The 14,333-nt window shown below is 37.7% G+C and overlaps 1 protein-coding gene across 2 annotated transcripts in view; it reads right to left on the minus strand.

The window, feature by feature from the left end:
- Positions 1–1,202: 1,202 nt before the first annotated feature.
- Positions 1,203–14,333, minus strand: part of LOC114496242 (guanylate-binding protein 2-like) — a 56,931-nt gene continuing 43,800 nt past the window's right edge. Inside the window, exons 1-10 of one of the 2 annotated variants that reach the window (XM_028511526.2) lie at positions 14,298–14,327; positions 13,632–13,759; positions 12,568–12,677; positions 10,089–10,285; positions 9,500–9,742; positions 7,123–7,403; positions 5,427–5,639; positions 3,102–3,204; positions 2,619–2,812; positions 1,203–1,498 (exon numbers count right to left, since the gene is read on the minus strand). In XM_028511526.2, the coding sequence (XP_028367327.1) occupies positions 1,382–1,498; positions 2,619–2,812; positions 3,102–3,204; positions 5,427–5,639; positions 7,123–7,403; positions 9,500–9,742; positions 10,089–10,285; positions 12,568–12,677; positions 13,632–13,759; positions 14,298–14,325 (1,614 nt within the window). In that variant the 5' untranslated portion in view covers positions 14,326–14,327 and the 3' untranslated portion in view covers positions 1,203–1,381. Of the gene's footprint in view, positions 1,499–2,618; positions 2,813–3,101; positions 3,205–5,426; positions 5,640–7,122; positions 7,404–9,499; positions 9,743–10,088; positions 10,286–12,567; positions 12,678–13,631; positions 13,760–14,297; positions 14,328–14,333 lie in introns of those variants that run through there. The other variant, XM_036026387.1, reaches the window with a different exon arrangement.

Here is a 14,333-nt window from a genome sequence, read left to right on the forward strand (position 1 = left end):
GTCAAGGTTTTGTTTTCTTTGGATACATACCCACAAGTAGAGTCGCTGGATCATATGGTAGTTGTATTTTTAATTTTTGAGATTTATACATGCTATTTTTATAGTGGCCACATCAATTCCAGTCCCATCAACAAAGCACTAGGCTTCCCTCTTCACCAGCATTTGTTATCTCCGGTGTTGCTGATAAAAGCCGTGGAATGTTTTATTTCCAATGAAGTGTAATTTAATATTTTTTTCCTTGTGTATATAGTGCATTCTATATCCCATTTAAGAAATTTTTACCTACCTGGAAATTATAAAAATTTTCTTCTATGGTTTCTTTTTGGAAACTTTATGGTATTAGTTTTAACATTTAAGACTATGATTCACCTTAAATTTATTTTTGTATATGGCGTGAATGGAGGGTCAATGTTCTTTTTCTCCTTCAAAATATTTACTCCAAAACAAAAGCAAAAAGGCATGGAGAAAAATAGAAACTAGTTTTATGTTTTATAGGATTATAGTTATGATTCTAAGAGGAATGAAAATAAATTCATTTCAATTTTGTGTTAATATTTTCTGTCTTTGACTCTAGAAGTTACTCTCTGAACTGTGGGAGGGAAATGACTAAGGAAAGGAGAATAGGAGAGAGAGAGGTAGGGCGGCCTGTAGACAAGAGAGTAATTATCTAGAAGAATTTTGTAGACAGGGAAAATAAAACATCCACACACAAATTCATTTTGCAACAGAGGCAAGCACTTCTTCTACTATTTCCCCAGAATCCAATCTGTGTCCACAGGCCACACAGCTGTCACCCAGTAAAGAACTGTACACTGTGAGCACCTTGTAGTCAATTGTCCCAGGTCTTTCATATTTGCAGCCAGGCCATGAGCATGACAACTCGGCAGGAGTGATGATTAACTGCACCCCATGGAACTGATCAACTGTTCACTTCCTTCAGCTTTGCCCTATGTTCAAAACACACCGGTTCTATCCCAAGACCAAAGTAAGCTTTTGAGCAATAGAATGGAGCTTAGGATATTAAGAAGTGTGGTGTTATGTGAGGGAAAGCAATTCTACTCTGAACAGAACCATCCTGATTTCACCCCATTATACATTTTCTAGTGTCTCTAGATTCAGTATGCATGGTTACAAATACAGGATCCAGTTAAGAATCATACTTATCATTATTACTACAATTAAGCATAAATTGAATCATTCTGTAAAGAAAACATTGCCTTTGCACTTTATTTCATCTTTGCAAACTTTATGGCAATAACAATGCAAGCATCATGATTTTCATTTTAATTAGGGGCAATTGTTTGACATTCTGAAGTTGCTCATTCAAGTTTTCCTAGTGGAGGGGAGGGGAGCTGGTGAGGAAGTGATGCTCCTTGGATTTTTAGAGTATGTTACACGATGAGGATTCTTCTTTGCATCTCCTCTCCAAATCGTGTATCTCTTTTTGAAGTTTCCTGCTCTGTTCTTGGAATCCCTCCTTGAGAAGCCGTTCATTTTCCTGAAAGGGAAAGTGAAGACTGAATTCACACAATCTAAAACAATTCCCATATTTGCCAAATTATTGCCCCTGTCAATACTTATGTTAATTCCACATGAGTTTTTAAAACTTATTTTTTAAATTTGTGCCTTTCTTAACTTCTATTAAATCACCCTCTTTGGAATTTTCTACAGCTGCCAATAATTTTGGGGGGGCTTTATTTAGCTACATGAAACTTCTTCTCTTATGGTTTCTAAAACATTAGTGACACAGAATCATATTCTTGTCCTTCTTCATCCACATGCAACACAGTGTGTCCGGGAAAATCTATCATGTTTTCCTTTCAACTATGATGTAGTTAGTGTGAGCTCTCAAATATATGTCTAAGAAGGTAAGAAAGATGAATTGCAATGGGAAGGTTACTACATGATTCAGAATCATGGCAGACGTTTGATGAGGGAACTTAGTGCAACTTTCCAAAACTTGGTGACAAGGTGACAGAAGTAAGTTGAAGAGATCAGGGTCTGCACTGGTCTGTACTTTATTTCTGAATGAACATCTGGACTCAACAATGACTCAGTATAGAGCCTGGAAAAGAGGAAGATACAGGAAGCCTGGGTATTTAATTACATGATTAATTGTTTAGATGGTCAGGGAGTCTTCCCATTCATAGGGTGCCTGCAGGAATAAAGTAATACCAGGTGTGGCAGAAACGAAATCACTGAACTCCACTCAGTAGGGTAGACAGGCCAGGTATTCTTCCACCAGATAAGACTCAGAAATATCACTTAACTCTAATGAAATTACAATTTCCTTATTTGAAAATGAGAATATAATAGCACCTACAATATAACATGAAGATTTGGTTACAGAGTGACTATAAAACCAACATGCACAGCCAGTCAGTGAATAGCTATTGTTTGTTAGTGATTTAACAATAAAAGAGTCATTGACATTTTATCCTGTGAGTAAATGCCATTAATTAATCAGAGATGGTTATAGACAGAAGCAGTAAGAAAATGAAATGTCTACTAGTGTTTGGGCTAGAAAAGCCCTTAATCTGACAGAAAGCTTTACCTTCTAAGCTGTGTTTTTGGCTCAGTGCTGTGGAAGATAAAATGGTGATGACCGAATATAATACCTGAAGTTTAAGACTTAGAACCCTCTCATGCTCTGCCATTAACTGGGCCCTCTCCTGCTCCATCTTGTCAGTCAGTTGTTTCAAATGTTCCTGATGACTCTTTTCCTTCTCTTCCATCATCTGCCGAGTCTTTTCTTCCATTTCCTTCAACATATTTTGTGCTGCTTCTGCAGATTCAGCCTTTATACGTGCCACTGAGGAAGAAAAATGAGCAGAGAAATATAAGGCTTAAATCGTTAGAGCTTTATTTTGCTTTTCATCCCCACCTTTTTTTATTCATATGCCGTAGAGAAAGCTTTTGTGATAGTTTTTACAATAAGTAAGCAAAAGTTGGCCAAAACTAACAGTTAAAAAAATCTGGTAGAGCTATGAACTATACTTATTATTCTTTGCTCTACAATAATGTTTCAGGTGGACTAATGTGGCTAATATGAACATTTCTAGGTCTCTCCACCTATCTAGAGTGTTTGCACCTGTTCTCACCTTCAATCTCCTTTTCCATTTCTGTGAGTGACTGGTCAGTCTGTAGAATGGCATCAGCCACAGCCTCCTTGGACTCCAAGTATTTCCGCAGTGTCTCTTCTGCCTGGCGATACAGAGGAAGTTAGAATTAAGAAACAGAGACTATGAGTTAAGGCAAAATCCAGCAATACGTGTGTTAATTTAATTTTATCATGTATATAACAACCCTTGTAGAATTCAAGTAGCATTTCAAACTTAACTGCCCTAAAGACCAACTTTGAGTTATCTCTTAAACCTCTTTCACTCCCTATCACCCCAATTTTACTCATTTAATTTAGTAACTCTGGTTTTCTAACTGTTATGGGTTAACAACGTTAACAGTTACAGTCGATATCTCTTTTTCTCACACATCCCACATGCAATCAATCATCAGCTGATGATTTTTGCTCTGTCTTCACATAAAACCAACCAGAACCCATCACTTGTCACCAGCTCCTCCATATGCTTTGGTCCAATGCCTCATTACTTTTTGCATGGACCATTGCATTAGCTTCAGAATTGGTCTGCCTACTTTCATTCTTGCTCCCCTACAGTCCATTCTTCTCAGGGTACCTAATGTTATGCTATACGATTTTAAGAAAGATCAGCTCACTCTGATGCACAAAACCTTCTACTGATTTTCCTACTCTTTCTAAATACAATTCAAAGTTTCTTAGTGGCCTCCACTTAGTGGCCTCCTTATCTGGCTTGCGGCCTTTGAACAGCTCTTTGACATCATCTCCGGCCACCTCCTCCTTTGCCCACTGCCCTCCTGCCACATTTCTTGCTATTCCTAGGATATAAACCAATTTATCCTTTGGAGTTTTCTGCTTTGAAATTTTGTTCCCCCGGATGCCCATTTGGTTCATTTCCTCACTTCTTTGAAGACTGTGCTGAAACATTACTTCATGACAAAAGCCTTCTGTAAAAACATGTAAAACAGCATCACATTTCCTTCCTCTTCTATACCTATAACCTACTTTCATTTTTCTTCAGGGCAGTTTTTGACTGTTAGAATCATTCTAATATTATTCTCCCCTTTGTTCTTAGTAACAGAACTCTGAGTTTTTATTCACCTGGACAGGTTGTGGACTAAGATAAAATTTTGCATTTTCTGTTCAACATCCCTGGGAGCTCAGTGCCCATAATGATGAAATTCTCACCAACTGCACTTAAGCAGAGGCCTATGGTACTTCTTGGAAATCACCTTAAAGAGAGTTAACCCTTTTACTCTTCTGTTTTCCCTTTTCCCTCCACCTGTAATGTGGAACTAATGGGTGAAACTCTAGGAGCCATCTTAGAGCACAAATTAACTGTGAAGAGAGAGACAGCGCTCAGGTGCTAGGGCAGAACAAAGGAACAGGCCTGAGAACGATGTTATCATGGAGTTGTCATTACCAACTTGGACTCCCTCTTCATCACTTCTCTTTAAAAAAAACCATTTTATTCACTTTTTAGAGAGTTAGAAAGGGAGGGAGAGAAACATGGACGTGAGAGAGAAACATCGATCAGTGTAATCTCATGTGTGCCCTGACCAGGGATCTAACTGGCAGACCTTCACTTTGCAGAAGGAAGCCCCGCCAGCTGAGCCACATCGATCAGCTCTTAATCACTTCTTACACACAAGAGAGAAATGTCTGTCTTTTCTAAGCCACTCTTTTTTAAATAATACTTACCCAAACCTAATTCTAATGGACATAAACTGAGTACACCAGCATAAAGGGGTAATTAAGAGCACAGTCTGCTATCTGGATTAGCCAGCTGTACCATGCATTACCTATATGTTCTTGGGTGTTCTTTTACTTCTTGTATCTCAATTTTCTTATTTATAAACTGGGGATATGAATAACATGTACTTTTTAGGGTTGTTGTGAGAATTGAATGAGTTAAGCCCATCTATTTCCTGAAGCACAACAAGGTCTGTATGTGTCAGCTGTTATTATTTTTGTCTGTAAGCTACATAATTTGTTTATTTCTGGTTAAGGCTTTGTGAGAACTTTTTTTTTAAATTGCCTTAGTCCCAGAAACTTGACAAGACCAGACATATAGTTAGGCCTGAATAGACCACTCCTGGATCACTGGATGACTAAATTAATGGATTAATTCTACATTTTTTGAGGGCTTCACCTGTGCTTCCAAGGAGGAATATGTACTGCATCCCATGGCAGTCTCTCTCCTAAATGAATCAGTGAGTGACTGAGTGAGAGGCAGAGGCACTATGTCCCAATCCCATTTTGGTTGTTCCCACTATAGTCTGAAAGGGTCATCTCAGCAAGTCCTCAGAAATAGTATTCAGTAGATATTTACCTCTACCCCCTTTCTAGGCACTTTGTAGTACTCATTCTTCAGCTTCTGTTGCTTCTGAGTAAAGAGTTGATAACCTCCTGGTTTAGAAAATTTTCCCTCCTTCACATCTTCATCTAGAGGACTGAAAATGTCCTGAAGTAAGGCCGTGCAACACTCTGACGATGCTTTGACATTCCGCTTACAAAAGTCATCTCGTTTTGCTAGTAAAGATTCCTGTGAAGTGACAAAATAGCACAGATGGTACAGTCAGTCATGAGGAGGATGTTCACCACACATAGACTATGGAGAAATGCTTCTCCTCCAGAGACTGTGGTATATAAACTGGGCCACACCATCACCTTGCTGTGAGGCTCTAGAATGTCCCTAAGAAGGGTGCAGGTTGAAAAAAACTACATCCACCTTTCTGGCTGTGATTATCTGAAGCTCTTTTCTCTACTTTTCTGCTACAGAGAATGATTCCAAAGCACAGACACCGTTCCATGTGAAACTTCTCCTTTGAAGTCCAATTTCAGAAGAGCTCAGAGTACAACCCGTGGAGCCAGGAAGGCCTAGGTGGATGGAGTTCCTGGGTCCACCCCTTTGTGGCTTTGTGACACTCAACCTTTGTGAACTGAGGTCTCCTTGTTGGTAAAACATTGGAAATTATATCCATTTCATAGATTTTATGTCAGGATTAGATGTAGTGATGTAAAGTATTAACCTCAGTGACTTTTCTACAACTGCTCAGTAAACCATCAATGATTATTGATACAACCTTTTGGATGAGAATATTTTTGTAGATTTTCTCAGTCTAAGGCTAAGGAAGGTAATGAAGATTGTATCCCAGGTATTTTGACTATTGAGAAAGCCTAACAAAAATACAGAGTCTGGCAGGAGTAAGGCCTGCTTGAGTGTGATTGGTGGGTATTAATATGGGTGCGATAATTTATAGTCTTAATTTAAACATTTCACCTAAAATATCAAATGGTGTGCTTGAATGTAATATTGTTATGTTACAGAATTACATGCTTATGATTTTGTAATAAAAAGGTGGTGTTATTTTTGCTGGACCTTGTTTATTTACCTATGTTACATCATTTAGGAGAACTTAGATAACAAACTTTTACATTAGTCCAGAAGGATGTCCATTGTCTGCTGAACTTGACTATCTAATTTCATCAGAACCTTTAAATGCAGGGAGGTGACATTTGTAAAATCCTGCCTTGCAACCCTTCCCTAATTTGTAAAGACACAGATTTGGAAACATTCTCAAACAGCATTCTTATGATTGGTTTGACTTTCTTGGTTTCCTAAAAATTCTACTAGTGCTTTACAATAAAGACAAAATATTTTTAGTGTTTTCACAAAGAATCGTATCCTATCAGATTATCTGCAGGGAACATGAAAGTGTTGTGCCTTTGATTCACTTTAAAATAAATTTAAATAATCTTATATAAATACAGTTTTACAATTTACTTATTTGCTTCAAATATGCCACCCAGAAAGGGACTACAAAAGAGGATAACTATAATAAACATAGTTGGTTGTGGTGCCATGGTCTATAGGACTGAGGCTAGGAGTATTCCATTTTTTTAGTAATGATTGCAAATGAATACACATTAACTGAGTGCTTCTGTCTTTGGATCTAGGAAGAACTACTCATATGCAGAAAGGCCCAGGTTTTCCTGCCTCTCATTATCTAGAATAGCACACACACCGCTAATTCCTTCTGGAACTTTTGGTCCACATCCTTGAAGGACTTGTTCATGAAGATTTCAATGGCCTCTTTCTCACTGGCCCTGTGCAGGTCCAGCAGCTCCTGGAGGGTTTGTGTGGGCAGCTGCACCTTCTGGGCCATCTGCTCGTCATAGTGGGCAATGGCCTTTTTCACAGCGGCTGAGTTCTCTATCTCTGCCAAGGCCAGGACCGCATTCTCCATGCAGGGCAGATCCCCACTGCTGATGGCATTTACGTAGGTCAGCACCAGGTTCTCCAGTCCTGCAAAAGAGAATTTAATAAAATAGCAATTATCAGTTGGTGAAAGAGAGGAACAAACCGTAAACTGTTTAGTCCTAAAATGTGAATTTAATGATTTAATTTTTTAGAATCAAGTGCTAGAACATTTGTAATGCTTTTCTAATATCACAAATAGTAGTTTACAAATTTTCTGAGGGAGAATAGTGATGGAATATTTCGATAACCTCGAGATTCCGAGAAGTTTAAATTTCTCTTTCTATTTTCCTTGTCCAAAAGAAAGATGGTGCAGTGAGTGGATCAGAAAGGGATATTTTGTGGTCAAGATATTAGGTCTTGATGTTTTCTCAACCATTCTACATCTCCCTTTATTCTGCCTTCCTTTCTTTTCCTTCTTCAGTTCTAATTTATGAAAGAGGCTAAGGAGAAAACTTAGCTTGCTTATGTGTACATGTGTGTGAGTGTGGGGGTGTGTGTATCTGCTATAGGCCATTAGTCCTGTTTGGCCTAGATAAGTGAGTCTTCCTAGATACTGCCTTATCGGAGCTACATGCAGAGGGACCCACTCATCCAGGTTTGTGCAGAGCTTTGCTGGTTTGGGTATTGAACGTCTTACATCCCAAGAAATCCCAGCCTTGGGCAAACTGGAGTGGTTGGTTACCCTACAAGCAGCAGTTCTTTGGGACTCAATCCTGGGCCTTCCCTTCTGTTTCTACAGTTTTTAATATATATATGGATACTAGTGAATTGTATTTTCTGTTTTGACTTGATTTTTAAGCTTTACATTTGTATATTTGAATATCTGCATGTTATACTTTCTTTTATACATCAGAGGAAAACCAATATTAAATAATCTAAATCTAAATAACTTCATCCACTCTGAAAAACTACTTCTCCTTCAGATATCCCTCTCAGTAATTGACACCCATTCAAACAGTTGCTTAATTTCAGAACCCTGGAGTCCTTTTAATTCCCTGCTCACATCCATCATCGTGCCTTATGGATTTAACATTTAAAAAGGATCCTGTCCATTTTGACCATTATTATCATCTTAGCTTAACAAAATTCCCATTTATTATTAAAATCTTGCAAATATTATTCAGCTTCTCATGTCTCTTGTATATCCCTCCAACACATCTAAAAAACATCCAGGAAGACAGTTTTAAACATAAATGGGATAACTTTACTTCTCTGTCTAAAATTCCTCAAGATTGTCCCATTGAATTTAAACTCTATTCTCCTTAAAGTCATCTACGATCCTTTCAAGTACTACCCCTACATACTTCTCCAATTGTGATGCCACTTTTATGCTTTCTACTGTTATTTAAGACATCATCTTTCTTTTCCTTTGTTGAAATTAGGGTTCCTTCCTGTCTCAGACCTTTCCACATGATATTATCTCTGTCTGCAAAGGATTCTTTCTATTCTTTTGCTTGATGCGTACTCATTAAGTTGTCATGTAACATGTAAGAACATGTTACTTTCAGAGACAAAAATTCTCTGTCTTTGAATCCAAATTATCTCCTACATGCATATACTCCTTAATTTCTCATAGCAGCCTATTATTTTAATTTATTGTGCTTTTCACTATTTATCAGTATAATTTTAAAAAATTAAGTACTTTTACTCCTGTGGTGCTGAAATCAAGATAGAAATAAAATATTTTCTATCTACCATTATACTCAGTTATTGGTGCATTTCATGAATTTCTAGTGAATTTCCCTATTCCTGAATTGCTGAATAAGGGACTGGTGCTAAGGTCAGCAGCAAAGACTCACATCAATGGTATGTTTGCCTTCTCTGGACTTTGTCAATCTATATAGATCCACTAGGAGAATCTTTCATAAATGGGGAGCTGAGAATTTGTGGGGAAAATTACTGTGCAAAAATAGAAGAACTCTAGTTCTTCTCCTCTATTCATCTTGCTCATATGAATATTAGATAACACCAGAAATAGTTTTACTTGTCCATAAAGTTCACAATGTGAATCTTGTGGTATGTTTTCCTGAGCATCATTATACTATGTGTTTGTCATAAGTACATTTATATCTCCCTCTTTTATTTTCTTCAATGGACAGAAGGAAAGTTCAGGTAAGAAGTGAGGAGTGAGAAGAACTCACGAGGCCCAGTGACTATGATGCCGCCTGAGAGAGTCTTGGCCTCAGAATATCTGAAGATGTAGGAGCAGAATTCTGCTACTTGTTCTCTGAACTCAAAGTCTAGGTCTTCCTCCTGTAGCTGCTCCAGCTGGGCAAGCTGCTTCCTTGGAGCAGGACGGTCAAAGATGAAGCACTTCTTCTTTGGAAAGAACTTTCGGATGCACAACCGAGGTTCATTAAAGCTTTTAGTTTTTTTATCAGTACCTAGAGAAATGAAAATCAGAAATAGTACAAATTTATACTAACTGTCTCAAATATATGACACTTCAACTTCATAATATGCACAAATCCTATGGAAAGAGACAAAAAAATAACTCATGATGGATCAGGAATTTTTAAGAAATTGAAGAGTAGAGAAATTTTCTTTCTCCGGGAAGAGGAAGATATTTTAAAATTAGATCCATCAGTTCAGCCAAAGAATGTTTTCATTCCTGCAATAGAACAGTCAGAATCATACAGTTACAAAATTATAACTTCAGCATCTACACACAAATGGTTATTTTAATATTGTTTTTTCTTTATTTGTCACCCAATGATAAGTCCCAGTCACCTTTCTTTAGTCTCAGTGACAACTCCAAATACTCATCAGGAGTGATGGGTTCTCCATGTACTTCTAGTTCCAAGGAGAAATCTCTCAGAGTCCACACAAAGGCTGGAAAGAAGCTCACAAAGTCAGCTGAGTCTTCAACCTCACCATTATCAGGTGAGGATTTTGCCCTGATTCGTTCAGTCAGCTCTGTTACATAACTGAGATGCTAACATAGGAAAACTGCAGAAAAGAAGAGCACTTTTTATGCAGTACTTTATCCCAAAGCTCAGCTGAAATAATTTTTTCTCTTAATTAGCTCATTCATTTTTTCATTCATTCCACAAATATCTATTAAGCATCTACTATGAACCAGGCACTGTTCTAGGGACTAAGAATATTGCAGTAAATGAGATAATACTAGTATCATAAAGTTTCCATTCTAGTCAGGGAGACATATAATAAGTATGTAAACAAAAATACAATAAAATTTGAGGTATTAATAATAATGATCTGAAAGAAAAGTGAACTATGCTGAAGGTTAGAGAATAACTGTATGTGGTTCTGGTTTATACGGTTGTTCAGCTAAATTCTCTCTGCAGTTGTCTAGAGAGATCAGAGAATGAATTGTGGGAGTCAACCATGCACAAATCCAATGTAGGGACATTTTAGGGGGAGAAAAGAGTACTTGAAAACACTTAGACAAAAAATTACTAAGGGTGTCTAATAAATAGCAAGCATGCCAGTGTGGCTAAGGTCAAAGTCCTAGAATGGATAGGGTCCAGGCCATGTAAGCTATAGAAAGAGTTTGAATTTTAACCTAAATTTAATGGGAAGCCATTGGGAAGTTTTAAGTTCAAGGGGGATATGATCTGATGCTGGTTTTTAAGAGATCATCCTGGTTGGTGTTGCATCTGTGAGGGGCAAGAGTGTAAGTAGAGAGAGGGGTTAGGTAGTTAAGGAGGTAACACAGATAAGAGAAGATGGAAGCTTCAACCAGAGTTATGGTGCAGGAAATGATGAGAATTGGTCAGCATGGGCAAATACCTATGACAGTGCAGCTGACAAAACTTACCAGCTAGTAGTTTCTAAGGTATGAAGAAAGAAATCATCCAGGATGAATTCTAAGTTTTTGATGGAAGGACCCATGTGAATGCTGTGGGAATTTACTGTGATAGTGAAGCAGTGCTGTTGAACAGAAAAATTAAAAGTTCTGTTCATTTTATATGCTGTTTGAGACATCTCTTACCCTCTAAACAGAGAAACTGTGTGAATATCTACATACACAAGATTGCACCTGAGAACAGCAGTCATGATTGCATATACAACTGTTGTGGTAATCCACATACAGGTGCTACTGAAAGCCCTGAGTCTGGATGAGATCACTTAAGGATTGAGAATAGAGGAAGACTAGAAGATTCCCAAGAATTAAATAGCTATAATATTTAGAAACCAAGAAGATGGAACAACTAAGAAAGTGGAATATTAAGATGCAATGACATTCTAGGCACTTAAACAACCAACTGTTTCAGAAAAGAGGAAAACATCAACTATCAAATGCTACTGAGAAGTCAAAGAGTATAAGTATCCATTAGATGGAAGCTCATGAAGGTAATCTTTACAAATGCTAATGTAGGACAATGGTTGAGATTAAGTTATAGAAATGCTGAAGTTGTTGATAATGACCAAAACTAGGAATGAAGGAGAGTGTAGGGTAAGGTATAAGAAGGTGATGAAACTGAGAGATCAGAGTGTTAAATGGATGTGTATTGGTTGTTGACATTTCTAAGACTACAGTGAACTAAGAGCTAGAAGTTTTAACATAGGAAGGGTTTGTTCACAGGGAGGTTGGTTTGTTCATAGGGGGGTTGGTAGATGACTGCAACAATGAGGGGTGCTGTAGTATCGGTGCATGGCATTCAAAGGACTTTCTCTTTTTAATGGGAGAAGAATGAGGAACTATCTGGAAGCTGTCATAAGGAGCAAGGAGGTTACCTAAATTTTCTGGGACTTAGGCAAGGTATAGGAGAAAAAAATCACCACTACAATCACTGGAGAGGCCTGTTGGGGAAACTATGTCCACAAAGTATAGACAGAACTCAGTTAGAAGGAAATATTTAGAGGAGATGATAAGGATGTAGAGATTTGCTGAATGAGAGCATGAATTTTAGAGGATGTTGAGGGTTAGGCAAGGGAAGGGAGATTAACTCAGATGGGGGATGTACAGAGCCTTGTGCAGCTAAGTGTCTAGGATAATGTCTAATGATAATCTCATTCTACTGAGGGACACAGATGATAAACAAGTAAATAAAAATAATATCTGAAATACCAGAAAAGCTTGACTTTCTGGGACTGGTTGAACTGAATTTAGATATTGAGCATAATGGGATTTGTTAAGGAGAGGACTTATGAATTCTTCTGCAGTTGCCCACCACTCTACCTAGTGAAAATACGAAGCTGTGACTTTCTAGATTTAAGTTGTTTTGGACCACAAAAAGGATACTGCAGTTGGTCCATGGCCATTTGGTTGATGGTTCCCATGCTGTTGTAGACAAAGGTGCTACTCAGGAGGACTGCCAAAGCGAAGATCCAGGAGTCATTCTGGTTGTCTCCCTAGATGTCATTGTAGAGTCACATGGAATAGACAGTAAAAGCGCCATGCTTTCAATTCAGGTAGATAAAACCTGAACCACCTATTTTTCTATTTATCTGTGGAAACTTAGGTTAGTCATTTCCCTATGCAAATTTTTCTGATCTATACAATACATTTATGAACATTCAATTCAGAGTGTCATGAAGTTTAAATAAGGCAATGCATATAAATGCATAGGAGAGTGATAGTAATAAGTATTATGATCACTTAATACATTTCAAACAGGTCCCCTGAACTTAGATTGTGATCCTATTACATTTCTATGGCGTACAATGGTAAGAAACTCCTTAGTAGTTAACAAGTGCTCCTTTCATAGGAGTTTTATAGGTCTAGGATTTAGAAGAGTAGTAATGTACAGTCCTTTCTGAACAAAGATATTGACATCAAATCTTATCCTTTGCTTGTCTTATAAATAGATAGCACAGCTGTGGATAAGACCATATTTACCACCTTTCAGGATTCCTATTGTGAAAAGTCAGACATGTTTATAAAGTATCTAGTCAGGTTTAAAGGCACCTTCACACCCTCACCAAAACACTTTTCTATGATATTAAAGAAAAACGACTTAAACTGTCATCGGCCATTATTTAGAAGTTGTATAACCTATCAGCAGACCTTATGGTCCACTCCCAGTGCTCATGTATGTAATGTGGCCAGGTGAAGCTCAGTGTTTAAGGTCTGTGACAACTCTTCAATGAGCTTGTTAGCATCATCATTTATGGTTACTTTCCTTATATAAATCTTACTTTGGTTGGATTCAGACTGTATTTAAGGTCAAATGTTGACCACTACTAAGTAAATGAAAGGAATCATATGGTGATATGATATGTTAGAAGCCTACATCAAGAGTGCGGGAGGCAGTAAAAGGGGGCATGTGATCTGACATAAGTAAGATGTAAAAATTCATGTCTTACCTTCTCTACATCTCCCAGGCCTTCGGTGTCAAGCAGAACTAAGGTGTGGTTCGGCTTCTCAGGATGAGGCACACACCACATCCAGATTCCCTTGGTGTGAGACTGCACTGTGGAGCCCAGAGAGAAGCCTGCCGGGGGGAGAGGAGGTAACAGCACTTGGTTTTCTAATATCAAATGGTTGTGGAGATGGAGATAAAAGTTAATGAAATCAAAATTAGAAAAGATAATTGAAACCACAATCAATGTTAACCTTAATTATAACCAGAAAGAGGGGTTAGAGTATCCAATGCAAGGTGAAACATTTATTTTACTTTAAAGATTAATGCAAGCTTTAAAAAAGATGACAAAAACAAAACAGAAAATTCCAACAAAATACAACAGAAAGAAAAATAAAGATCAGTGCAAGCTTGATATTAATACCCAAACATTTTAGTGTTTTATGTTTTATTATTATGTATGTTAATTGTATTGATCATGGCCTTATTCTTCCCAGAAAGACACATTATAGTTTAAAAGGGGAAATGAAGGAAAAATGAGGAGAGTGAGGTGACTTGTATCCTCTGGAACAGAATAAATGTAGGGAGCTCATCAGTAAACCTGAAAGTTAGGTTTTGATATTTCTTTCCACCTCTAATTCTCTCTTCACATCTCCGTAGTCATGCTCACCCTTGCTCTTCCCAGCCAGCTTGTTCATCAGGTAGG

This window comes from Phyllostomus discolor, chromosome 5 (assembly GCF_004126475.2).
Source record: "Phyllostomus discolor isolate MPI-MPIP mPhyDis1 chromosome 5, mPhyDis1.pri.v3, whole genome shotgun sequence".
Lineage (NCBI taxonomy): Eukaryota > Metazoa > Chordata > Mammalia > Chiroptera > Phyllostomidae > Phyllostomus > Phyllostomus discolor.